Raw genomic sequence first — 26520 nt, 5'->3', positions numbered from 1 at the left:
TCTGCTCTTAGTCTTCGAACCCCCACATCTTTCTTTTCAGCCTAGTAAATGTCTTTCAAAATTACAACGGTTGCTTCTCTACATGCTTTTCTTTTTCCGTGTCCATAACGAATCAACATGGAAAGCAACAGAAGCCAAAGCCAATACACAAGGAGTAGGGGAAAGAATTAGATGTGGAGAGCCACAAAAATGAGTAGAAAATAGTAAATTGCAAAGCAAGAGTGCCAACACACTTCCTGAAATATAGTAAGAAAAGTAAACTTGTGAGTAAAGAGAAAAATGAGTTTGATACACTTTCCGAGCTACAAATGTTTCCCCAAAATCTCTCTTGTAGCACCATATTCTAACTGCTACACTGACTTTCAAATTACAAAAAACTATATAATATTACATTCTATATATGCAAATCCCCAACAACACAAGCAAATTTCTGAATTCACCCACCAACAATATCCTTTTCTTTCTCTCTACAATTAGACTTCCTTGTGGACTTGGATTTCTTCATTTTGCGAGACTTGTCATCGGCACTTGTCCATGTATATCCGCTAGGAATAGCGAAAGGGTCGGAATCTTGTGTCATTGCAGCACATGGCTGCTGCTGCTGTTGCTGCTTGCCTGCAGACCCCGATTGGCTGCTATTTCGCCTCAGCCATGTTGATGACGATGATGATGATGATGATGATGAAAATAGAGATGAGTAATTGCTCTGTGACTTGTACTCCTCCTCCGATTGGCTTTTTCCTCCTTCTCCACCATGAAACAATTGTCTTGGACTTGAGAATGGAGTGTAGAATTGTTCAGTTGGTTGGAGTTCAACGAACTTTGTGAACGTTATTACCACTCTCACCGTTGGGACCACGGGTATTGCAACCTGTACCACCAAACAAACAAACAAACATCAACCGTCAGATTAATCAAATCGTTTTCAATACAATTCCTACCCATGTTACTAATTGGAACTTGAAAGTTATTAGCAGTTGGTCCCCAGCGTCCCACCCCTATGGTTTTTTTAGAACCGTCCAAGATCTTGACACGTCAACACAGTAGTGGGCCCGACTGACGTGGCAAAAGTCAAGGTCAAACTAATTACTTAATTTTTTGTTTGGTTGGAATGTAGCTTTAGTGGGGACACCGATCTGGATGTGAGGGATGAAACATGGGGCCCGCCTGCCACGCCTGCCTGCCTTTAATTTTTTTTTGTTGAATTCAAATTGGAATCGAATCTTGGGGGTATTCTTGTAAAATCAGGGAGCAGATAAAGTGTGCGGTGTCCCCACAAAAGCTTCTCATGGAACCAGATGGTTTTCAAAGTTTGATTAGTCAGAAAGATCAAGTGAGGTCTTTGCTGCGAACATGAAAAGCACCAAAAAGAAAAAGAATACCCAAAGAGACAGACCCCAAAAACCTTTGCTGCCGAAATTGCCCCTTACCTTAACCGGAAATGTCCCCGGCGGGAACTTGGTGGTCAGCAATTCTCTCATCCTCCTCACAGCCTTCACCTTGTTGGCCAAGATGTCCAGCAACGGCAAGAGCTCCTCCGTCTTCAGAGGAAACTGCTCCGTCAACCAAACCGACGGCCTCAAGCTCCTCACGTATTCCTTCTCCTTCATCTGCGGCGGAACCACGGACGCAGACGCCGCAATAGCTCTCCTATGTGGTGGCGGAGCGACTACGGATGGTAAATCCACGCTCTTCCTCCCTAGCGTTACGAATTCCCTGTCTTCTCTCACGAAGCTGCTGTGCCTCTCTTCTCTTACGAAGCTGCTGTGCCTCCGCTTGTCGGGAATTCCGAAATCCGGATTCTCCGCCACTAGGAAACCATCATCGTCTTCGTCCAGCTCTAGAGGGAGTACCTGCTTGCTCCCTGCCACGTCTGCTTCGCCAGCTGTGACTTTCCTTGATCTGAAGCTGAACACCACGTTGTGGATTTCGTAAACTCTAGCCTTCCACTCCCCGACGCTTTCGATCTTCTCCTGTCGTCTCCAGTTGGTCCTTCCGACGAGTTCCGCCTTCGTAACGTCCATGCCGGGACGATACACGCTTGTCTGACAGCAGAACCCGGCAATGTCGGACTCGGTCATCGGCGCTCCGGCGTTCTCGAAGGCGTCGAAGATGTTGCGTTTGTCACGGTTGAGCACTAGCAAAGAGCCAGAAGGAATGTCATGGCTCTGATCGCCGTCCCCGAGGAATAGGAAGCTCTGGTCGGCGCGCTGGATTTTCAGGCCATCGAAGCCGGCCAACGACGTGTCGGCCCTGAGATTACCATCGCGCTTCCAGATCTTGTAAGTATCAGAGGGGGCAATTTTACCGACGAAGGGAATGACAGAGCTCTCGAAATGGAACGAAATCTCCATGTAGAAATCCCGCATTCTGCGCAGAACGGCTATGACGCGAGGCAAGCGGCGGCGCCACTTGGCCCAAGCAGAGCGGTGGTGAACTCGGAGGAGAATAAGAGCAATGTCGGAGCTCCGGCGACAAAGAGCCTCCTGCAAGGGATTCCAGCCGGCTGAATTCTGGAGCGAGATGTCAGCACCGGCGGAGGCCAAATAGCGAGCCGCCACGGCGTCGTTCAATCTGACAGCCAGGTGAAGAGGCGTCTCTCTGTGCGGGACATCGCGGCGGTCGAGTACGGAGGAGATGTGGTCAGCGACACGTTCCTGAGCAAGGGAATCGGACTCGGTATGAAGTTGAGCAGGATCCGCGAGTCGAGGCAGGGTGGAGATGATTCTGGAGAGCCTGGTGCGGTCGCCCAGAGCAACAGCATAGTGGACGGGACTGTGGGAGTAGTTCTCCGGCTTAATATCCGGGAACTGCGTCGTCGAGGGGGTCGACGACTTTGCCATTGCTGATACCACCAGGTCGGGCCAGGGAGTGAGAGAGCGTGAAATGTTAAAAAGAAGAACGACCAAAGCGATGGACAGAAGAGGAGAGGGGTGATTTTGTAATTAAGGTCGCTCCATTATTGGGAACGGTTAGAAGATGCAATAGACTGAATACACGCAATGGGGCACGTCTTTTATAGGCATTGAATTGAATCACCGGATTGGATATTTATTTCCATAGCCGCCCCCCCCCCCCCCCCCCCCCCCCCCAGTAACTTATTTTTTCCTTCTTTTTCTCTTTTAATTAATTTTGAGTAATGTTAATGCAATTATGGCGCCTTGATATCACGGATTTGCTATTCATTTTTCGTTTTTTTTTTTTTTCATAAATGGAAATTTCTTTACCTACTTAAATAAGAAAAAGAAATGCTACCAAACAGTACACTGAACTGTGTGCACAGTACAGGCATGGGTGCTGTACGAAAAAGAAAAAAGTGAATGAGCAAAAAAAAAAAAAAAAAAAAAAAAACAGTATAGCAACCTTGAATTGGCGAGTTAGGCGTGGACTATGCAGAGTCAGCAAGGGTTGGTACTTTGGGAGTTTGCTGTCAGAAAACGATTGGTTGGGACTTTGTGGGTGTGGGGTCCATTGGTAAAAGAGCAGACGATGACCAGTTATAGTAAGTAGTAGGCTTTTGTGTAGGTGGGTGTTGCGACCACACCCCAGTGAGAACAGTGAACATGTTGGCTTAAACTGGAACCAAATCCAAACACCAAAACTTGAAAACTCTTTGAGATCTTTTTGTCTTTTGTCTCTCATACAGCAAAATGCAATCCCATAAATATGGGATCATTGCTAGTGAGTATGTTTAGGAGTTTAAAAGAAAAAAAAATGGCATCCTATTATTTCTATTTACCCCATTGGCTGGTTCGCTTGGATGAGGGTATCTCTAGGAAGCATTTTATTTTGTATTTTTGGTTTTGGTTTGATTACATATTTTTTGGCATCATACTTGGGAAATGATCGAATATCCATATCACTACAATGTCTTTTTCATTTTTGCGAGTTACGTCATGTCAAACTTTTAATACCCAATAAATTATTGTAAATTTTCAAGTGCTCATTATAACTTTCGGTTTATCAATTCCACCGAAACAATGTTATTTTGGTTGGTTTTATTTGACCGTTTCGTCAAATTACTATTAAAATACATCATATCTATGATAAAGCTTGCAAATAGGAAATAGGAATTTACCTTCGTTAACTTAATAAAGGCTCAAGGACCTGGAAAGTAGTGCAGACCATTTGACTCACACAAATGTTTCTGGGTTTAAATACTTTATGGGTCTACATTTCCCTTTTTCCAAAATGGGCCTTGTGGACCATTTAACTCTGACTTTTGCCATACAAGGCCCTATCCAAAGCATGTACTGGGTCTGGAACGTGTATGAATTTTTCTGTCAGACACAGCATTCTTCCTGTAAACTTCCATCAACTTCCATAAAAATCCCCCATTTCCCAAACCCAAGGAACTCGCCAATACTCCAAACATACACACTCACACACTGTAGAGACAGACATATAGAGAAGAGCTTGAGGGTTTTTTTTTTTTTTTTTTTTTTTTCACAGAATTACAGTACATTAAGATTGTTCTCTTTTTTTTTTTTCTTATATTGAAGCTGTAAATTTTGACAGCCTCATTTCCAAAATTGTGATGGGAGTTTGTGTGGAGCTTGTTAGTTGCTTATCTGATAAAAGCAGAAGCAGGGTGTCTGTGATGGTGAAGCTGTAGTTGGGCAATCCGAACCCCAGAAGAAGCATATGAAAAAGGAAAACACCCCTCCAGCCAATCCCACTCTACTATTTCCCAATTGGACCCAGATTTTTCCAGCCTGTGACACGGTTGTACATTCGTCATCAACCCCATATGAATAATGAATGTAGCATTTTCAAATTTAGTTGCCCTATAGAAACATACCCTTTTTTATTATTATTATTATTTTAATTTTGTACATTTTATTTAGCCATAAACAAAATTAACATGCTTACCAGTTATAGGCTGCCTCGACCTTATCCAACTTCTTCTGTATATATAGGATTTTTTTTTCTTTCTTTTTACACAAAAAAAAAAAGGCTTTTAATTGTTGTTTGCATATTTAATAAAAAATAAATAAAATTCATAAAAACCATATATTTATTCTTAATTAATTATATGGCGTAAAGGAAAAGAAAGTGAGGGTGTGTTATTTAAATTAAAAAAGTAAATTGAATACAAACGAAATGTTGGGATTTTCAGTGGAATCTGTTACGCTGGATGGAAACGAAACTCCCTAACTAGTTTTGGCTCTCTTCTATACCTTTCCGTTGAGATTCCTCCATCTTTGTGGTCCTACCTTCTGAATCCTACCTATCACACATAATTTTTTTTTTGTTTTTTTTTGGGAGTTTGGTCATCGATCCTAACAATTACTTCAACAGTGACATAAAGAAGAAGGGGAAAAAAAAAATGGCATAGCAAAAATTAATAGTATTGAAAAACAAAAAAAAAAAAAAAAACAGTTTGTAATTGCAATTTTACAGAAAATTTAATTCAGCTTGAAATTTCAAAGTTGTAAAAATTAGGATGAACAATAAAAGTTTCTCAGTTTTAAAAATCCCCTAGCCTAGCTAACGAATTGTGTATAGTTATAATAAAAATGCATGGTAAGTATTTACTTTTTTTTCTCATAAATAACTATAATTAACAAAACTACCTTCTTCTTTTTTTTCTTTTTTTTTGTTAAAACTACTGTTACTTTGTCAAAACAAACAAAACTACCGTTACTTTCTTTTTTTCTTTTTTTTTTTACTTTGATTATTACCGATACAAGTTAAAATTAGGAAAAAAAAAAAGTAAGAAATAATATTTAATAATTATATGCATCTATTATTTCTACTTCTTTAGATATAAAATAAAGAAATAAAAAAAGGCACCGAAATTTGTATTAATTTTACAGTGTTGTTTTCATCTGAATCTGATCATTTTTCTCCCCAAAAAAAAAAAATCTGATATGCTTTTTTATCAAACACGCAACATTAATTCGCTAAACGTGTTTTCATTCTCGATCACATTATAATTTTTTTTTTCTTTTTTTCTTTTTTTTTTTTTACATTTTGCCTTCAGATTATAAAATCTCTTAAAGCATTTACAATAATAAATATGATTTTGACATTTTTAAAATTTAGCATTGATATAAATTTTTCAGCTATTTTTAAAATAAGCTCTCCAATAATACGTGCCAATAAATAGTATTATCAAATTATAAATAATATTCAACAGTGATGGACCACTTCTACCAATCAAAAAGTAAAATCATAATACTTTAAGTATTAAATATTGATGAATCTCACTTATAAATCATTCACAACTATTAATGGCAAATTAAATTACTTTTATATCTTTAATAAAATTGAATTACCTTTAATTGCCTTTGGTTTTTTTTAAACTATCTTTACAAAAATAAATCTTGTTGATGATTTTGCGAAAATGAATTTTGAAAAATTGAAAGTTTTGTTAATATACATTTTTAATTAATTTTATTTAAACTATGTGATAGCTTTTTAGTTTAAATCTTATAAGCGTTTTTAATTAAATGATAATTTGTCAAATTTATTTAACTAAATGTATCATAATTTATCAAATATATTTAACTAAATATATTATAATTTATTTAAGAAGAAAATATGTTATAATTTTTCAAATATAATTAACTAAATGTGCTTGTCAAATATATAAATTACTTAAAAAAGCTTATGTAATTAAAACTATCATATAATTTAAATAAAACTTAATTAAAATAATTAAAAAAAAAGAGAGAAAAGGAATTTAAAAATAATTAAATTTTAATAAGGTATAAGGGTTAAATTTAGACTATTCCAAAAGATGTAAATCATATATTTAAAACCTAAGAGATATTTTTATATTAACCCAAATCTCAAAGAATATCAATGAAATATTCCCTTATGAGTTATGACTCAAGCCCTTTTTTTTCTAAAAAAAGAAAGAAAAAAAATCATACTATAGGTTCAAACCTAACAACTCACCTTTATGAGTAAATAACTACTTTATTACTGAAATGTTTTTTATTTTATTTTTTGGGTAAATACTTTGTTACTGAAATATTGTCTGAAGATTTACTTGATAATAAATATCAGATTTTTGTTATTAATCATATATGCATATAGATATGGTTTTAATGTGATAAAGGATATATGAAAAGAAACTATGGTGGATTGCTATCTAGGATTATCAAATTATAACAATCATATAGATATGGTGATTATAAATACTATTCTTTACAATCATCTTCATAAATCACTTTTCATATCATTTAATATATATATATATATACACACGCATACATACTTGATATAATTAAATATTAACAACCAGGAAATAGTCAACATTCTTCGTCCAAATCACTACCTACCCAACAACAATAGCAGCCGAAGTTATTATCTCAAATGGTATTTTACATCAAAAAACCAGTTGTAGATTAGGTGAATGTGAAAAGCCATCAACATCGACAGCGAAAAAATAAAAATAAAAAAGAGAATTATGCTTTTTAAATTGTACCCTCTTTCCTACATAAGCAAAGCAAATATGACTTTGGAAAATACTTGTTTGATGTCATATTCAAAGGCGGTCAACTTTATATGTCAACTTTTTTCTTTAATTACTGGTTTATCTTCATCAAAACATATATATATATATATACACGTCATCATTTCTATTTCCATGTTATTTAGAAAAAACCCCATTTTTATCTTTGTCCTCCATGATTGTTATGTATAGTTTGTAGAGTATACCAAATTAGTGTATGATAATCAATTTGAAAAGTGCTCGTAAAACAATATTGCACAAATTACTATAATTACAATTTGTTCTATCTACATTTGTAGATAATCCAAATCTACATTATTTTTTTGTCCCATAATAGCGTTATTAGCTAATGATGATTTATTTAATTTCAAATAAGATTGCAAAGTTTTTATTTTCTCAGACAATGCTCAAAATTTTAAATTTTCCATTCCAATATTAAAAAAAAAAAAATTTGCAAAAACAATATGAGATCCACCAAAATATTTTAAAAAAATGAGAAGTCTTACTTATTTATTTTTTTATCATTGAGTATTCAGATTCTCAAATTCTCACGAGTGAGATAACTTTGCACCAAAATAATAATAATAATAATAATAATAATAATAACAACAGAAGATGTTACTATGAATTTGTTTTATATATATGAAGGGTAGATACAAATTCACGTGCATTGACCAATTGATGCGAACCATTATTCTTAATTTTTGAAATATAAACCTGTGACTTGCACTGAACTATAATAAAATGAAGATTAAATGCATTTTATCCTCCTATACTATTTTGTGTTGAGTGGTTCCTTCCACACTCATTTTTTCTACCCATATTACATTTTTAATAATTTTTTATATTATAAACCAAAAAAAAAAAAAAACTATTCGTCAATGAAAGGTCAATAATAACCATAAACAACATAGAAAAATTAAATAAAATCTACATTATACTACATGAGTTTGGTTTATATAAACCAAAATTATTGTTTCCTTCGGTAAATATACATGAGACAAAATCAAAATGTCCAAATTATGTACATTGAATGACTTCATTATCATATAATGTGCATCTGATTTGTATAAATTGAAGATTGTTGTTTCCTCGTTACATATATTAAATAGAATCAAAATGTCTAAGTTATATATATATACCGGATAAGTTCATATATTATAGAATATGTGTTTGATTTATATAAACTGAAGGTTGTTATTTTGTCTATATAAATATATTAGGCAGAATTAAAATGTACAGATTATACATATATCAAACAACTTCACATGGCTTTAAAATATGCAGCCTTTTTAAACAAATTGAAGGTTGTTGTCTCATCCAGTATACAATAAAAACTTTGAGGTTACATATATTGGATAAAGATAAATCATGAAGCATGAAACTTTGAGTTTTTTAACAAGTCTACATTGATTTTTCGTCTTAGAAAACTTATAAAATTGAACGAGGTTTGACCTTCCATTTAGAAATACATTTTAAGTTTAGTCTAGTCAAAAAATTATAAAGAACACATTTAGGTCCTAAGTTTGATTAGGTTTGGATGGAATCACATCACCATTTACGCTTTGTTTGGCAGAAGGGAAAGTATTAAAAGAAAGTAATTTCTGAGAATCAATTTTTTAGAATTTAGATTATCATGAATAAGTTTTTTGGATTCTTTTTACTGTGTTTGATTAATAATAGAATAATATAATATTTACAAGGAATTAAATAAGTTTATACATTAAAATTAAGAGGTAAATTGTATTTAAAACAATAAATAAAATTAATTTTTCTGAGAATTTTAGAATGATACTTATTTGAGATGATCAACTTTTCAGGTTAGTTTCCCATATTTTGAAATTTATTTTCTGCTAGATTTCAAAAATTTTACTTTTCTAAAAAACATTTAGATTTTCACTAACTTTATAATTATTCAAATACTTTGTTAATTTAAAAATTTAAAATATATTACAATCCTTGATAAAGAAAAAGACAAAAAATTACTATAAACGCATTATTAAAATATACACTTTTTCAAATGTTTTAGATATCTTTATTTTATATTTAAAATAGTTACAAAAGTTGTTGGAATCTTCAGTGCCACCCTCCATCACTCAAACAAGTAATTAATTTATACACAAATAATTAATTTGCACACAAACACACACACACACACACACATATATATATATATATATATATATATATTTTGAAGAATAAATTTACTATTAAAAAATATATATACATAGACCCATGATAAAACTGTCGGTAACATATATTTATTGGTAAGATATATTTATTTATTATATTGTCACTTTCTAAGTTCAATTGCTAACTAATAAACAACAAAATAAATTATGATCATTATTAATTTAATGGGGGTTTAAAAAGAATACAGGAGAAAGACGAATTATGCAGAATGATCATAAATTTTTGATAATTAATTTGAAGACTTTTTTTTTCGTTTTTTGCTAAGGAATTAATTTCATGGACTTGTAGTGTTAGCACAATAAGATGTAACGTTACATAAAAAATGCTGTAATGCTTTATTCGATTTCATTACCAAGCAGACTTGTAAATGTAAATTGGTGTGTTTTACTTTATTTTTATTTTTTGGCTGTGAAGTAAATGTTTTATGGTGTTATATTTTATATAATTCTGTGTTTTTTTTTTCTTTTTTTTTTTTTTGGTGAATAATATTTTATATAATTGCGGTCATTTGGAGACACAAAATTGGGAATTGACGGAAATTAAAGTGAAAGCGACTGCTCTCCTATATTTGAATTTTCTGTTATGTTTTAGTACTGACCCTGCCTTCCCCAGTCAGAATGGAGGGCTGTTAAATTTGCAGCTCATTTATGCCATATAAACCAACTTTTTAGCACAAAAAGGAAGATGAATAATTTGGTCCAGCTACTTTTTATTTATTTATTATATATAATAGCTTTAAAGTTGTTTTTTTTTTTTTTATCCATAATTTGTGTTTTTGTAAAATTTTTGAAAGTTCATACATGTTATTAATCTAACAAGCAGTGTTCAAAAATGATAAAAAAAAAATTTCATATGCAAAACAATGAATTTAATTAAACCAGGCGGATTTCGAAAAGACAGTTCCTTAATAAATGATTAAAAGTTCAAAGTCAAAATAGTTGAATTTAATTGTTTAAAATATTTATAGAATTGATCTTTGTTTACGCAACCACATAGTTTGAAAAAAGAATTACTTTCTAGACGCTCAACTTTCTTAAATGTTGAAAATCGAAATTACCGTGATCCACACTTTTTCTAAAAAAATTACAAAATACTATTTTGTTATCATTTCTAAATAGAATATCAATGAAACATATATATATATATATATATAGGTTTGTTTATAAAAAAATTATACAATATAATTAAATTCATTTAATTAGATTTGTAAATCCATTGGTACTTCTAACAAAACTCCAAAAAAAAAAAAAGAAAAATCTGATAAAATAACAATAATTTTTCCAAAGCTAAAATCTCAAATCCCAGCCAACTTTAGCCAAAATAGAGACAAGAATCAGAGATAGGATGTGAATGAAGAGTGAAAAAAGAAAAAAGATAAAGTTAATTTAACGAATAAAATGCTATTTATTATTATTAAATAAATGATTATTAATTAAAATTTATATATAGTATGATAAATTTAAATAATTATTATTAAAAAATTTATTTTTAAAATTTTAATATCACATAGATTAATAAATTAACTATAGATACTAATAATAATAAATAAGAAAATCTTTAATTTTATGAATAACTTGCATTGCGCAGATGATAAAATAGTAAAACTTTTTGGTGAATGACTTACACAGAAATCAAGAACCATATAGAAGGAAAGCAATTAAATTCAGACCCAAAAGCTTAAATATAATTGGATACGTGAAGGTGTAAATACTTCTGTGGCCCACCTCCACGAATTGTTTTAAAAAAAAAATTTTTTTTTCTCTCCGTGTCTTTTTAAAAATAAAAAAATAAAATATTTAAGTAGAAAAAAAAGTAAAAAAAGGAGCTCAAATCTTTTTCACACCTTTCTCTTTCTCTTTTTCTTCTTGTTTTTTTCTCTTCTCGCTCTCTGTTTGCCGTTTCTTTCATTAACGCACACAAAATCAGGGGAAAGAAAAACGTGTCGCCAACATTCTGCTCATCTACCTCTCAAAAGTCTTTCTCTCGTCTAACCAGTTAAGTATGTGCAGACCTGTTGGTCTTTTCCAAATTTTGAACTTATCCAAGAAAATTTATTAATTTCACGCAAATATATATATATATTTTTCTCACTTGAAACGGAAGCTCTCCTACACAGTTCGTATCGAAATCTGTATTGGATTTATATATATATATATATACATATATATATGTTTTGTGGTTCTGTGGGGTCCAAAACCCACCACCATTCTCTTCCATTTGGACAATGCGGTGCTGGAAGCTCAACCCCAACAACCACAGCACCAACCACGACCTCTCTTGTGAGACTGAATTTGCTTGAGAATTGAGGTTGTGGGTTTCACAGAGATTTGGGCTTCCATTGATGGCTCTTAAGTCTTCTCCTTTCTGGGTTTGTGTTAAAACTCCTTCTTCTCATCTGGGTGTCTCTGATTTGGGGTCTAGGCGCTCTGTGTTTGCTTTGGATTTGACTCATGATCTTCAGAGGTACCGCAAATTGGAATGTTGTTGCTTGGGTGCTTTAGCTCAGAGAGCTATCACTCCTGTTGAAGATGAGAAGCCTTGCGTTCCCGGCTCCGACTCTTCCGCGCCAATTGAACGGACTCAGGGCTATGAGTCTGGGCGATTCCATAAGGATTTGAGCCTTCTTCCTAGTGAGTTTGACTTGATCACGGTTCTCCATTTCTGTCATAATGTTATTGGTTTAGTTTTCGTTTTCCTTTGGAGAATGTAACATTCGCATGTAGTGGCATTTGTTTCACCATCAGCTTATGCTATTGGGATTATACAAAAGGAGCTTTTGTAGTGAAGAACACCATTAGAATGAAATTTGTACCTAAATCTTGGTAGTTTGTTGGAAAATAAATGCTTTTGAGTGTGTTCAATATTGTTATGTTACTTTGATACTATCCATAATGGGTAAAATTTATACACAAATAGGCTTGGTTAAATGGTTAACCCTGGACTTAGTTGATGTTCCTGAGTATTGGGGCATATATGATGATGAAGATTTAATTACCTTCCTTTGAATGCAATAGATGATGTACACTTATAAATCAGCTTAGTTATGGTGGTGTATTGCATGTGTGTGATGAACAAGGGATGTTGGGTCAACGTGTGATGATCTGACAATTCTCGTAATCTGCTTTAGTTATACTCAAACTATGAGGTTAGGTGTCAGTGAAAATTAAATTAATTGCAACATAGAACGCATCACAAACAAAGAATGATTTACATTGTTTTGGCAGTTGTGGGTAAGAAGTTTAACATAGATAGAAAGAGAAGACCCTCACTCTTTCAAATTTAAAGCCCCTTTATTTACCCCCCAAAAAAAGGGATTCTCTTGGAAAGCCTAGAACTTAATGCCCATGTATGAAACATACAATTTTAAATCACAATCTAATTGGATAGTCATGTCAAATTAGCATAGTTACACCCTTCTGTGGCTGCTTAAATTTAGGACCCAACAAACCTATAGGGATAGTATGACAGGCTCAAATTGAGACACACCATAAAAAAATAGAGCCTTTTTGGTTATTCCTTATCATTAAATAACACCAGATAATTTAGTTTATGGGAAGTGTGTCCTGACCCAGTCCAACGTGGTAGATTGACTCTTATGATGATAGTTTTTTATTGACTGTCTAAATGCACTTTTAATTTGTTTCCTGCTAATAATCCATTATTTCTCTTTTCTCCTTATACAATTTCGTTGCTCAATCTCATGGCAAGAATAAATAATTTGCAGAACCATTGACTGCAACTGATCTTTCTTCTTCTCCTAATGATGGTTCAAAAGTGCGAGTAGCTTATCAGGTAAATTGTTTGATACGAGATGTTCTCTTTGTTGTAGCTTTCTTGTAATTCTTATGTTTGCTTTTTTTCCTGCTATAGGGGTTACCAGGAGCATATAGTGAAGCTGCTGCATTGAAAGCGTATCCAAAGTGTGAAACTGTCCCATGTGACCAGTTTGAAGCTGCATTCAAGGTCCGCAGGATTATATCATATGAAATTCATTGTATTGTTATGTGTTAGTTCTTCTGATTTGAGTTGAGTTTTAAATTGCAGGCAGTTGAACTGTGGTTAGTGGATAAAGCAGTTCTTCCCATTGAGAATTCTGTTGGTGGAAGCATCCACCGTAACTATGATTTGCTCCTTCGCCATAGGCTGCACATAGTTGGAGAGGTGCAGATGCAAGTGAACCATTGTCTATTGGGATTGCCTGGTGTAAGAAAAGAAGAGCTAAAACGTGTTTTCAGCCATCCTCAGGTTGATATTGTTAGTTATCATTATTATTCTAGATTTCAAGTTTGTAGAAGAGGAACATAAGTGATATGTTGCATTACCACAACATATGGAATTGGTTATTATCAATGTTACATGAAAATATTTTATTCTGTTTGTGACTGGCTTTAAAGTTTTCTTTCAATTAAAGTATTCTTGACCTTTTATAGCCCAACTGACTAAAAAAGGAAATAAAGAATCCATATGATTTATTTTATATATGATGGAAGCATATTAAATTTTTGATTTGCAAATGCTTCAAGGTAAGGTCTGTTAGTTGTCTAGCGTTGACCCCTTATGCACTTTCTTCGTCACTCGCTTCATTTGGTGTTACAGCGTTTCAGCTTTTGGCTTTTGAAAAGTACCGGCGAAGTCGGTTCAAATAATAGCCTATTCTTTCATATCAATATACAATATTTCTATTTAGCCAATTTAAGTATAAAATATGAACAATTCATTTATAAAGTTTATCATCATTGCAAAAATTGTAGTTCTTTCTCTACAAAATATATTCTTTCCACTACTGGACATAAAAGAAAAATGTATCTTTGACATGCACCAATGTTGCTAAAATGTTAAAGATGTTAATAGTGGGTGATGAAAAGAAAATAAAGATTAAAATGAACAAATGCTGTTTCTGGTTTGCTCATAGGTAAAAAGAACGTATTTTGTAGAGAAAAACTGGTGCATGATAAATTTATCACAGGATGATTTGCATTTTATACTTAATTGGCTAAATGGTAGCATTGTAATTTGATATGATGTAATAGGCTTTTATTTGAATTGATTTAGTGGGTACTTTTCAGAAGCAAGTGACGAAAAGTTGAAACCTGGCAACACAAAATGAAGCGAGTGACGAGAAGTTGGAACGTGGCAACACCGAATGAAGCGAGTGATGAAGAGAGTGCATGAGCAAATTGGCGCTAGCGTTACTCAAGTTTTCGTTGTTCTAATAGAGCACCTCTATAGTGCTTCTCCCTAACAAGCCTTGATTGCTGTACCTTCAACTTGTTTATTGCAATTTATATTCTAGTACTTTCCAAATTGAAACTAGTCCGAAAAAAGGGGGAGGGGTTAAAGGTGGGCAAATAAGGAAAAAAAAAAAAATTAATTTGATGCCACACTGTAGTGTTAAGATTTTTGGATTAAGAGGTCTAAAAACTCTTTTTTTCATTTTTCATTTTTTTATTTTTTTGATGAGGCTAGTTACCCAAGTTGAAATAGACATGCATACACGTATTAAAAGAATTTATCTTTAAAAATTAGCTGATGCTAGCTCATATGTGTATACTTTTTGTAGGCAGCTAAAACTTCTGCTGCTAATATTGTCACTTGCAGGCTCTTGCTCAATGTGATGTGACGCTAAGCAAATTAGGCATCATCAGAATCAGTGCTGATGACACTGCTGGTGCTGCCCAGGTATTGTGTTAAAGTTTCTGTGTTTTGTAAGAACTACACTGTGAATGACATTGAAGGGTGTATATATTATAAAGATAGCAACATTTTGTGCAGATGGTGGCCTTAACTGGAATACGAGATACTGGTGCTATTGCAAGCGCTCGAGCTGCACAAATATATGGGCTTGACATTCTTTCAGAGAAAATCCAGGTAAAATTTTCTTTGAAATTGTTTTAATTTCTCAGTTATATATTGTGTGAATTAAATAAATATATACATATATATATATATATATATATATTTTTGTACAAAACTTATTTGAATTAGAGGTTCCATAGGCTTGTAACAACCATGAATGTGTTTGAAGTTGTTCTGGCTTAGAGTTCACCTTGTATCTTTGGAAGTATATGAAAAATTGATTATTGCAGTCAGCATGTCAAGTTAACGGTTTTGTCGTGGTATATTTATTGTTGCAGTCAGCATGTTAGGATATTGGTTTTGTCGTGGCATCTGCTAAGAAATTTCTGTTGACCATCAGACTAAATATTACGTGTTGAAACTCTGAATTTGGACAACTTCCACGCTGGATTTATTTTAAAAAACCTACATTTAATGGTAAAACTTTGAGTTAGTGTTAAGTATATATTTTTCCACAATGGAGAACATGAAACCGGAAAATAACGCACATTGTTTTGTTCTCATTGTTTCTCATTTAATGAGACTAACATATGAGACTACAGAAACTACTGCTTATGAGTACATAAAAGTTAAACAAAGTTGGGAAATTATCGATTCTGTTAAAACACAACCTTGGGTGTTTTTTCCTCTCTCTCATTGTCTCTCTCTCTCTCTTTCCTACCTTACCTCTTCAGTTTGAAAAACAAATGGAAGTGTGTGAAAGAAAAATCCAAATACTTAACGTTATTGACTCTTGAGTATAGCTATTCAAGCTTGGATGTTCTTATTTGTTTTATCTTTGCAGGGTTGGGGTAGGGATGGCTATGGTTTTTTTATAGTGTGTATAGAATTTAAAAGCATCTGTCCTTGTGTGAAAATGATACCTGTCATTGAACCGTGCTGATGTCAATTATGCCTGCAAAGCTGCAGACATGCTCACTCCATTGGCATATGGAGAACATCTGCAACTTTATATGATATATAGAACAATGTTAGTACATCGTACACGTAACGCAAAATGAACAAATTCTATATCATAATTATGTAACGTGCTATAAATGAATGTTTTTACAGCATTAATAACCTTTCCTTTTTGCCCTGACAGTTATTTAAGACTTGTGCTTAATGCTTGTATCCAACAATCCTGTACCTTTTCATTGCTACCTTAAAAAACGTGTCTCTTGTTTGCTATTGTAAATTTCAAGTGATGCAGCTTAATTTTATTTTCCCCACCTTGCCCTTGCCAGGACGATGATGATAACATAACTCGTTTTCTGATACTCGCAAGAGAACCTATAATTGCAGGAACCGATAGGCAGTACAAGGTACTTTTTCTGTTCAATTATTCACTTTGATTATTTTTTTTGTAATGTGCTGTAAGTTAATATCTAAAATTTTTGTTCCTAGACAAGCGTTGTTTTCACTCTAGAGGAAGGTCCTGGGATGCTATTCAAAGCATTGGCAGTGTTTGCTCTGAGGGACATAAATCTGACAAAGGTAAACTCATGCAAGAGTTTTTGATTTGTTTCATTGTTGAAGTTGTGTTACCATGTTAATAGGCTCTGGTCATTGTCTAATATATTTGGAGCATTTTCAGATAGAGAGTCGCCCACAGAAACAACGGCCATTAAGAGTGGTTGATGATTCTAATGAAGGGAGTGCGAAGTGAGTCATATCAAAAGTTACAACAATAATTCTGAATTAGTTTTCTTGGGCTGTCTTTAAATATGCAATTTTTTTTTTCTTTGGTTGGGTATCATAAAAGAATAGATTCTCTGTTCTATAGAAGTAAGTAACTTTCTGTGGCAGGTATTTCGATTACCTCTTTTATATTGATTTTGAGGCTTCAATGGCAGAACCCCGTGCTCAATATGCTCTGGGGCATTTGCAGGTCAGTCCATTATATAGTTTGATGATTGTTAAAATGCAATACTATCATTTCTTTTTCCCTTAACCTAAGCATTCTACATAATATCTAGTATATTTTTCAAATGAAGATCAGTCCATTATATGGTCTGTAGGCACTTAAAGCCTCGTTGAGCTTGAGATACAGTATGTTTTTTTTAATTTTGTAATCACTGATATGATCATAACTAGAAATAACATCTCATTTCCTTCTCAAAATAGTTTCACCAAAGGTCTAATTTTGTGGTGCATACAGACCTCTTACACTAGGCTTTTCATCCTTGTGGTCATTGACCTACCCACAACCTTTTTAACACTGAAGCTAGTCTGCATAATTGTCGAGGACCTAGGCTTCTGATTCTCATTGTCAACTTTCTACTTATGCAGGAATTTGCAAGATTTCTCCGCGTGCTTGGTTGCTATCCAACAGACACAATTCTGTAAAAGGATAGCAGTTATCCTCCATGTTGATTCTGGACTGTCAAACATACAAAAGATGTTTCAATCTTCATTATTGTAAATAACATATGGTTGTTGTGGAGGCCGATGGTGGAAGAGCGGGGAAAGCTTTGAACTAGAAGAATGGAGAAATGTCCTTGAAAAAGCGTTAGTGTTGTTATCAGTTTTGAATGTTGATCATTCTTTTTATTGGTGTAAGGGGGTTAGGTGTTTGGAAATGTTATGACTTTGACATAACAGGACAAGCAAGCTTACTTTTGATAGGGTTCTTGGGATTTTGTATCCCTACATTGGAATAGTTTCACCATTGGAGGCATGATGATTTCTTATGCCTGCAAAGACTGTTTACTAGGGTTTTTCTAGCATGGAGACAGATCCTCTGAAAGTGTCAATGTTGAACAAATATGGCATTTCATACTTTAGAAAATGAAAACCGACAGCATGCTCAAGCCAATCTTACCCACTTCTTTCTTTCTTCTTCTCCTTCTCCTTTCTTTTTTTTTTTTTTTTTTTTTGTTTTTTGGGGTCAAAATCATGAACTGTTAGATTTTATGGTTGAGTTATATATATATATATATATATGAGCTGAATGTGGAGACATTGTCCACGTGCATAAAAAAAACTTCAAGATGATAAAATATATATATATATATATATATTCGTTACGAAAATTTATTAAAAAAAAAAAGTAAAAAAAAAAGAAAGAAAAAAGAAAAAAAAAGTAAACTCTCCTTTTCGTCTATAGGCTATTTGGGAGATGAGGCTGATTTGGGGGACAATTCGATTAGCTACGTCAACCACATGAATACTATACACCATACATTACCGGTGGTGGTGATGAATAAACATTTTTACTAATCAGATTTCACATACCAAATTGACATCATTTTGTGGACCGGCCATATAAACTCGTTGAATTTAACGAATTTTTCCTGATACTAGACGGTGGACCCATTGAAAAACAAAGTCGCTACTTTGACTGTTTACTAGGGTTTTTCAATATTTTGGCCAAACATTAGGTGCGGAGTCCGAACCATAATCATTTATAGATGTCTACTCCGCCACAGCAGCTATTGTCTTTTCCAAAATAGTGTCGTTTGTTTACTATTTTGATTATTTGCAAACCCCCATTGTTTACTAACTTCGTTGATCATATTGTCTTAGAACTCCACTAATCATTGTGATGTGCTTTATGAATTATATTTATCCAAAAGAAAAAAAAACCAATATATACATATAAATATATATATATATATATATAAAAGATAGTCCATGCGGACGGACCATACCAAAACCGACATTTAAAAAAAAAAAAAAAAAAACACCTAATCCTGTGTACATAACATTAAAGCCGATGCTTTTTTTAAAAAAATGTCGATTTTGATGCAGCCTGCATAAAACAATCCACACCGTAATCTCACCCTCTGTGTGTATACACACACACACACACACACACTATGTATGCATGCATGTTTCAGTTCATACCCTTTTCATAAGTTACCTTATAATGCCCATGAACTCTCAAGAAGTAAAGACCATAAGTCGAACCTTTCAAACTATGCACACCATGATTCGTCAACCACGTCATGTTCCATAACAGATCGAACAAAGAACTGCACCTCATATCAATACCATACCAGTAAATACTACACAGATAGGTGCCCATCATAGGAGCATATATAGAAAAACATAGAAGCATTCATATTAAAACAGTCAATCCCAGTTGCTTTGAAACTACTAAACATTTATTCATACAAGATAAAAGAGTAGGTCCTCTATGCATCCAGGCTCTTGAGCATTCACTTTTTCCTCACTGCAGTTCCTTGAGGAAATCTTTGTTGTCAACCAAGACCTACAAGAGCACAACAATGAATGCTGACATGAGCTGGACGTAGATAGAATACATAAGTAAAACAAGTTTATTTTAAAAATGATTTTCCGATTCTTCCATCTTTTTAATCCAATTAAACCTTGAAATGAATATGCCATAAAAATAAGGTTGAGAAATTCATTCCTCCTATAAATGGTGTACAAGTTCAGGCTAAACAGCAGTTCTACAATTAATCAAACCTGGTGAGGTGCTAAAATGAGAAATAGTAATCATATAATGTTTTACCCAGTCTACTCAGCATTGCTTCCAGAGTCAAATACATAAAAGAACGTTAAACACCAAAAATTATGATGAAAACTCACAGTTTTCCATCCATCTGGATCAAGAAAAGAAGTAATCTTGGTGTTGAGACCAGGAATTGGACCTGGTTGTCGAGTTATCTTTCCTCCAAGCTCTTGTGTAACCACATTCACTACCTCAGCACTTTTGTATACATCATCAGTACCAATGGCAATCTGGTGTTGATACGAAAAACAATCAAGTTAATCCTGAATTGAGGAAGAATAAGGCTAAGATTTCAACATGGAAGGTAGGGAAAAAAATATAATGACCTGTGCATATGCATTTCCCTTGGTATATTCAGTCACACCATAATTATAAGTCAGCTCCAGAACAGTTGTCTTCTCTTCTTCGTCATACCCCAGCATGGCAATGGTATACTGTGAATCGCATGCAACAAAATATGGGAGAAATTAGAAAGGGTCGACATAGGGATGGAATGTAAACATGACATTTTTAATTATGTAAAGCACCTTGTATTCAGGCCTGTCAGTTCTCTTTACCACTCTCAACCCTAAGGCCTGCAGAAATGGAAAGTGAAGAAGTCAGTCGGTGCCCTTGTTTATATTAAATTAAAAAAGCAAAGAAATACTTAAACCTCAGACTCCTTGAATTGTCTGCATCTATAAAATAGTTTATGGATTGACATTGCGAATCACATTGTTATAGTATCTCTTCAAAATGAAAGCAACTAGCTGGTGCTGAAAATCCATTTTGTACATAACTTAAGAAGCACTAAACTAATAGTTCAAAAGTAATAGGTTTTGTTCCAGAATCAACAAATCCACTTAGTCAAATTTAGTAACTACTTCAAATCCTGTGAACAAGGTCGCTATTATCAACTTCTTTTGGAGAATAATTGGAGACAATTCACTGGAAAAAATAAAATTAGCCTACTCACCTTTTCATAGAACTTGATAGAGCGTTCCAAATCGCCTACGCGCAGCATTACTTGACAAAGTGGCTCCGGAGTTGATTCCCGTTGAATAAGCTCAAAAATGTAACCATCGGGGTCCTTCACAAAGGCAATAACAGTTGACCCCCCTTTAACAGGTCCAGGCTCCCTGGTGACATTACCGCCCTTGGCCCGAATTTGTTCAACCAGTTTGTACACCTAGGAATTCACCAGGAATCATAATTCAATAGGTTACCATGATGAGAACAGAGTGCTTTTAAACTTTCTTAGAAAAAAACGAGACTTACATCTGGAGTTGCAATAGCAAAATGCCCAAAGCCAGTCCCAATATCATATGAACTAACCCCATAATCTGTGAATCAGAATAAGAATATTTTATGAGAAATCAAGACTTTTCAAAACCTGAGCATCCACAAGCCTATGCCTTTCACCTCTGGTAATTATTTTAAGTTCTTAGCAAAGAATGACAAGTCAACCTCAATGGTTTCTCAAGGGGAAGAAAAGTCTTACTTCATCATCATAAATTTATCACCAGTTTATGAAAGTCATCTGTTTTCCCACCCCCACATTAGAAAAAGAATACAGCAGCAGTTTCTTTATCAAGACGAGACAAAAGTGAGGACAGAAGGGGAAACCAAGTCCAAAAATCAATTTGAAAAAAGTTAAATAGCTCAAGTGGGCTCAATTTTTTCTTTTTTTTTTGGGGGGGGGGGGGAGGGTTAAATAGCTAAGTGGGCTAATTCTTTTCCTTCCTTTCACTATTCTGCATTTATCAATCATGTCCTAATGAAAAAGCATAGTTTATTCACTGTCTAGATAACTTAAAACTTTAAATAATGATTAGCGAAGCGCTTATTAATTATTAAATAAGATTGCGCTTATTAATTATTATAAGATTCACCAAGAAATTAGAACTGTGGTCTATTCCCTCCGAAATGCTTAATGGATTATAAAACAAAACTACAAACATAAAAGAGTATGTTCAAATATTTGAATAAAAATAAATAAATAAATAACTAGATTTTTAACAGTATATATATATATATATATATATAAACATATATATACGAAGTTCGAGATAAAAAGGAGCAGCATACTGTATGTTAACTCCACAACAAAGTGAGATTCTTCAGGGCCAAACCCAAGAAAGGCATTTGAGTATTTCTCCTCTGGAACGTCCCTTTTCCTCAAGAGCTTCATCCCAAGAGCTTCGGTATAAAACCTGAAAGTAGAGAAAGAAAAAGAATAAGAAACAAAATCCATAGGAAACTGTCAATTATTTGCGCAAAAAGAATAATTTATGTGGTAGAAATCCATACTTGATAGTTCGATCAAGATCACCGACACGATACACAACATGAAGGAAGCGGCGGTTATCTTTCTTAGGCCATTCCAACAACTCAGGGGTGAGAGTAGCCGGTGCGGAGGCCTCAGCCATGTTGAACTAGTGCTGTAATATTCTGTTCAAAATATGTCCTAATTTAGACACAATCCACAACCTTTTATTCTCTAATTCTTTTTTACATGTATAATTAAAGACAAAAACCGAAATAAAAAATCATATAAAAAAAAAAATACAAAGAACTCATTTTCCGAACGATTCTGGGAAAACAAATTAACAAAGCTTATGATCGTTGTACATACATAAGACCGTTCGGTGTCGTACGTATATTCACATATGTAAAACTAAAATGTCGTATGAGCAACAAAACGCCACATTTCATTGTCTAATTCCCTTCCATTGAATAAGATCAATTGCTATTTTGCCGCATGAATCAATAAAACCTTTTATCAATAATCACCAAGTAAACAGCTCAACAGAATCAAAATTTCGAAATGCTTATCACAATCTTTTAAAATTGAAAGCGAAATTCAAAAAGGAAAAAAAAAAAAAGAAAAAAGAAAAAAAAAAAGAACATTTACAGTTCAGGTCTGATCACAAACAAAGGCGAAAAAATGGTTAACGCAAAGCCAGATGATTGATACACAATATAATTTTATTTCTCAAAATCAAAACCACAAAAAGCTTCAAATTGAGAGAGCTTACCAGAGAGAGTGAGAGAGTGAGTCCGGAACGCCCTAGAATGAAAGCTGGCGCAATGTTAGAAGTGCAACCACATAAGGCACTTTTTATATTTTCTATATTACTTTTCACTGGGACTAGTTGCTACAGTCACCCGTTATGCAGATTAATCATTCTCACCGACAAATCACAGCCTTTGAATTTGCTTACAACACCCTACAAAAAAAAAGAAAAAAAAAAAAATCTTCCGAGATCTTGAACATTAAAGTTTTGAGTTTTTTTTTCTTTTTTTACGTTAAGTCAACGTCGTTTTTACGGACAGAAACCACATGATGACGTGGCAGAAAAATTTAATTAATTAATCGACTCGTTTTGTTCCTGGTCACGATTGCCGCCAAAATGCAGAAGAGGGTAAAATAAAATAAAATTGCATATCAACCCTCACATTTTTCAATTTTTTGGTCTGAACTCGAACCAAAATGTCCTATAATTATCTAATAAGGACTGCACGCGGCATGCCGTTATCAAAAAGCATGTAGAATGATGCCACATCGTGAACGTGGCTACTTTATCATTATATTTTTGGTTTTTTTGAGAAAGAATATGTTGTTCTTAATACGTAGGGTCAATTGGTGAGTAAAGTTGCGGTACGAAAAGTGGCAACTTTATGTTAATCCTTTTGATTTTATTTCTTTAAAGTTGTTGGCACAACCACAACTTCAAATCTTTTAATGATATTTTATTAGTGCTATTATAAAATAAATAAATTAAACATATATCAATTGCAGTGTAAATTTGAAATTTTTCTATATATATATATATATATATATATTTATGTATATATATGGTATTTGACATATTAACATTTCATGCGTAGCGATTAAATAATTATAAAATTTATTAACCTGCAAAATAAATAACAAAAGACTAAAATAATGTTTAATAGGCACACACATCTCTAACATTTTTTTCTTAGATTTTCACCAAGAAGATATGGATAAACATCTTAAGCTCTAATTTTAATTATCGTATATATCATACTAACTCTCTATAATAACTTATTTTCCAATTTTTCTATATATATTCATATATATATATATATATAAAATAATAATATTATAATATACAATGAATAATAAATACATAATAATAAAAATAAAGAATAAGCTGATTGAGATTTTAAAAAGAATAAATCTTTCAGTCTAATGGGTCAACTGAAATATTACAAAACATATGTGCCAAAAGTTCTACTAAAAAAGATCAATAAATGAGTCAATCCCGTTATTAGCATAACCAAATCCTGTAAATAAGTCACATGATTATGACAAATCCACATAAAATATCTAACAATTTTCCACTTATAAATCATCTCAAACAACAACAAACTCACTTATTACAAAATCTTTCAAATCGAAATATTATTTCATCTAAGTATATAGCATGTCGATAGAGCACAACAATATACTAGATTTGGTAGTAGAGATTTTCTCAGTAAATCTGCAAAAACTATATATCATTTCAACTGAACACTTTGCATGCCATAAACTCAGTCTGTATAATAGAGATTTACCTTATCACGTTCAATCTCTCAATGCACAATAACATTTCATTCAAGTACGTTGTATATCGACAGAATACAACAACATACTCAATGTACATATATACATAGAGACTAAAGTATCAAATAGAGCCTACTAGCCTAAGAAGCTACAATATATGTAATAAACATATTATATATATAAATAATAATCCACATACATAGATATATTGCTTACAAGGCAATACTTATCATATACAACATACAACATGGACATTGGAGATTACAAAACTTTTATTAAGCTATAGTAGTCTCAATTGCTCTACAATCCCATACAAGGACACATGCTTCTTAAATAGGTTTATAAGCTAATATTTGTTAGTGGGTCTGTCATCATGTTATAACAAGCGTGTACACAATAAAATGAGACTCTCAACAAATAATACAGCTATAGAATTACCATAAAATAACATTCTTAGCCATCTAACAAAAATGCACCCAAAAGCATGTATCATAGTCTCAAACCATGCCCCATAACTCTGCCTTAACAATCAAAAAAGTTGTAAGTATTTGTCCAACACTAATTCATGAAACAACTTCTACAACCATAATATATAACATTTCTAATGTTAGACTTTTAAATCATCTATATATAGCCATCATAATTAGCTCGCAAAATCGCATAGCATTAAAATAGTGGTGCATTAATTTCAAAACAAAGATAGCTGTTTCATAGTACACATAATTGGGACTACTCAAGTATTTAACAAAACACACCCATAGTATAAACAATATCTGATGGTATGTAATTTTGAGTGAACAACAAATTGCTAAATGCGAAAGAATACTAGACTATTATTATTGCCCCTTTTATCACTCTTTCATTCTTGGGATACAAATTCCTGAAGAGCTTATCATTGATACCATATGAGGAGATATTGTGCAATTACATCTATGCACAATTCTATCAACAATGCTCTAACTAAAACAACTACAATACACAATTAACCTTATCTCGAAGAATCTTTGTTTCAAGTACAAATGAAATCTCTTAAAGATCCTTTATATCAAAATAGCTACACAACCATAGTTTTGTCTCAATCAATAGGTCAGTATTAATGAAAGCCAACAGTATGTCTTCAACGTGCAATACTATAAATATTAAATTGCTCACACTGACCCATAAACATATGCACAAATTAACAATATTCTCCTTAAAACTATTTTAGATGACAATTTCATCAGAATTGAAATACCACTACTCTAAGACTTACTAAAAACCATAAATAGATCTCTTAAGTTTATAAAATAAAATCTCATTCCCCACTGCTTGGAAGCCAACTGGTTGGACCATATATATACACATTCGAATATGAAATTCCATTTAAGAAAGCAATTCTGATATCCATATATTGCAAATCCAAATCATAATTAGCCACAATTATCTTAATGATTTTAAAATAATCCCTTATGGGTATATGAGAGAACAGTTCTTTATAGCTGATTTCCTCTTTCTAGTTAAACCTTTCGGTAACAAGTCCAGATTATACTTGTCCATTTGATTATTAATATCTCTCTTGATCTTATAGATCCATTTGTACCTAATAGGTTTGCTACCTTTAGGTTACTAAACTAAAAACTTACACATCATTTGATATCATAAATGTTATATCATCTTTTATTGCATCTAACTAAAAGATCGCCATTAAATTACTTATGACTTCCTAATAAGTGATTGGTTACAACTCATCACTTATAGCAAATCTATGTTATGTTTTTGCGAATAAACTTAATAGTCATCAGATATAATGAATCTTTGAACCCTCTGTGACCTTCTCAAAAGCACACATCAGTAACAGTTGCAACCAAAATATCTCATTTTATCTTAATGGATTCAGTCCTGATTTAGTACCAATTGCACAACTATCATATCAATAATATCTCTAGCAAGAACATCAACAGTGAGAATAAACACACTTTCCTCTCTAAAAAAAATATATATATATATATATATATA

General features: G+C 33.0%; 3 protein-coding genes across 5 annotated transcripts; 1 reads left to right on the top strand and 2 right to left on the bottom strand.

Annotated features, from left to right (window-relative positions):
• Window positions 1-242: 242 nt before the first annotated feature.
• On the bottom strand, window positions 243-3060 carry LOC107420896 (uncharacterized). The gene is made up of 2 exons (XM_016029963.4): window positions 1431-3060; window positions 243-871 (listed from the first exon to the last, which is right to left on the bottom strand). Exons 1-2 carry the CDS (start codon window positions 2841-2843, stop codon window positions 437-439), a joined length of 1848 nt encoding a protein of 615 aa, XP_015885449.4. The 5' UTR covers window positions 2844-3060; the 3' UTR covers window positions 243-436.
• An 8494-nt stretch (window positions 3061-11554) lies between these two features.
• LOC107419511 (arogenate dehydratase/prephenate dehydratase 1, chloroplastic) lies at window positions 11555-18320 on the top strand. Of its 2 annotated transcripts, none has more exons than XM_060817496.1 (11): window positions 11555-12288; window positions 13383-13450; window positions 13529-13621; window positions 13703-13903; window positions 15257-15337; window positions 15416-15526; window positions 16741-16818; window positions 16901-16990; window positions 17091-17158; window positions 17303-17384; window positions 17786-18320. In XM_060817496.1, exons 1-11 carry the CDS (start codon window positions 12000-12002, stop codon window positions 17840-17842), a joined length of 1218 nt encoding a protein of 405 aa, XP_060673479.1. In that variant the 5' UTR covers window positions 11555-11999; the 3' UTR covers window positions 17843-18320. The 2 variants fall into 2 exon arrangements, with proteins under 2 accessions (XP_060673479.1, XP_015883740.3); XM_016028254.4 differs by having other exon boundaries at window positions 11557-12288; window positions 15431-15526.
• Window positions 18321-19458: 1138 nt separating this feature from the next.
• LOC107419478 (lactoylglutathione lyase GLX1) lies at window positions 19459-23149 on the bottom strand. Of its 2 annotated transcripts, none has more exons than XM_016028223.4 (9): window positions 22991-23149; window positions 22263-22403; window positions 22041-22165; window positions 21231-21295; window positions 20929-21141; window positions 20501-20548; window positions 20300-20407; window positions 20051-20203; window positions 19459-19709 (listed from the first exon to the last, which is right to left on the bottom strand). In XM_016028223.4, the coding sequence occupies exons 2-9, from the start codon at window positions 22379-22381 to the stop codon at window positions 19668-19670; spliced, it is 873 nt and encodes a 290-aa protein (XP_015883709.2). In that variant the 5' UTR covers window positions 22382-22403; window positions 22991-23149; the 3' UTR covers window positions 19459-19667. The 2 variants fall into 2 exon arrangements, with proteins under 2 accessions (XP_015883709.2, XP_015883716.2); XM_016028230.4 differs by having other exon boundaries at window positions 22263-22419; window positions 22991-23128.
• Window positions 23150-26520: the final 3371 nt, after the last annotated feature.

The sequence above is a fragment of the Ziziphus jujuba genome, chromosome 1 (genome assembly GCF_031755915.1).
Source record: "Ziziphus jujuba cultivar Dongzao chromosome 1, ASM3175591v1".
In the NCBI taxonomy this organism is placed as follows: Eukaryota; Viridiplantae; Streptophyta; class Magnoliopsida; order Rosales; family Rhamnaceae; genus Ziziphus; species Ziziphus jujuba.
The sequence above is the reverse complement of the archived record's forward strand: the minus strand, read 5'-3'. Positions and strand labels throughout refer to the sequence as shown.

What these genes read in the sequence shown, in the direction of transcription:
- LOC107419511 (XM_060817496.1), top strand. Translation starts at nt 12,000, where the DNA reads ATGGCTCTTAAGTCTTCTCCTTTCTGGGTTTGTGTTAAAACTCCTTCT. An exon ending in TTCTTTCAGAGAAAATCCAG is followed by an intron (nt 15,527 to 16,740) that starts GTAAAATTTTCT and finishes TGCCCTTGCCAG; the next exon opens with GACGATGATGATAACATAAC. An exon ending in TCTAATGAAGGGAGTGCGAA is followed by an intron (nt 17,159 to 17,302) that starts GTGAGTCATATC and finishes TTTCTGTGGCAG; the next exon opens with GTATTTCGATTACCTCTTTT.
- LOC107420896 (XM_016029963.4), bottom strand. Translation starts at nt 2,843, where the DNA reads ATGGCAAAGTCGTCGACCCCCTCGACGACGCAGTTCCCGGATATTAAG. An exon ending in CGGGGACATTTCCGGTTAAG is followed by an intron (nt 872 to 1,430) that starts GTAAGGGGCAAT and finishes TTGGTGGTACAG; the next exon opens with GTTGCAATACCCGTGGTCCC.
- LOC107419478 (XM_016028223.4), bottom strand. Translation starts at nt 22,381, where the DNA reads ATGGCTGAGGCCTCCGCACCGGCTACTCTCACCCCTGAGTTGTTGGAA. An exon ending in GATCTTGATCGAACTATCAA is followed by an intron (nt 22,166 to 22,262) that starts GTATGGATTTCT and finishes CTCTACTTTCAG; the next exon opens with GTTTTATACCGAAGCTCTTG. An exon ending in CTATCAAGTTCTATGAAAAG is followed by an intron (nt 20,549 to 20,928) that starts GTGAGTAGGCTA and finishes CCATTTCTGCAG; the next exon opens with GCCTTAGGGTTGAGAGTGGT.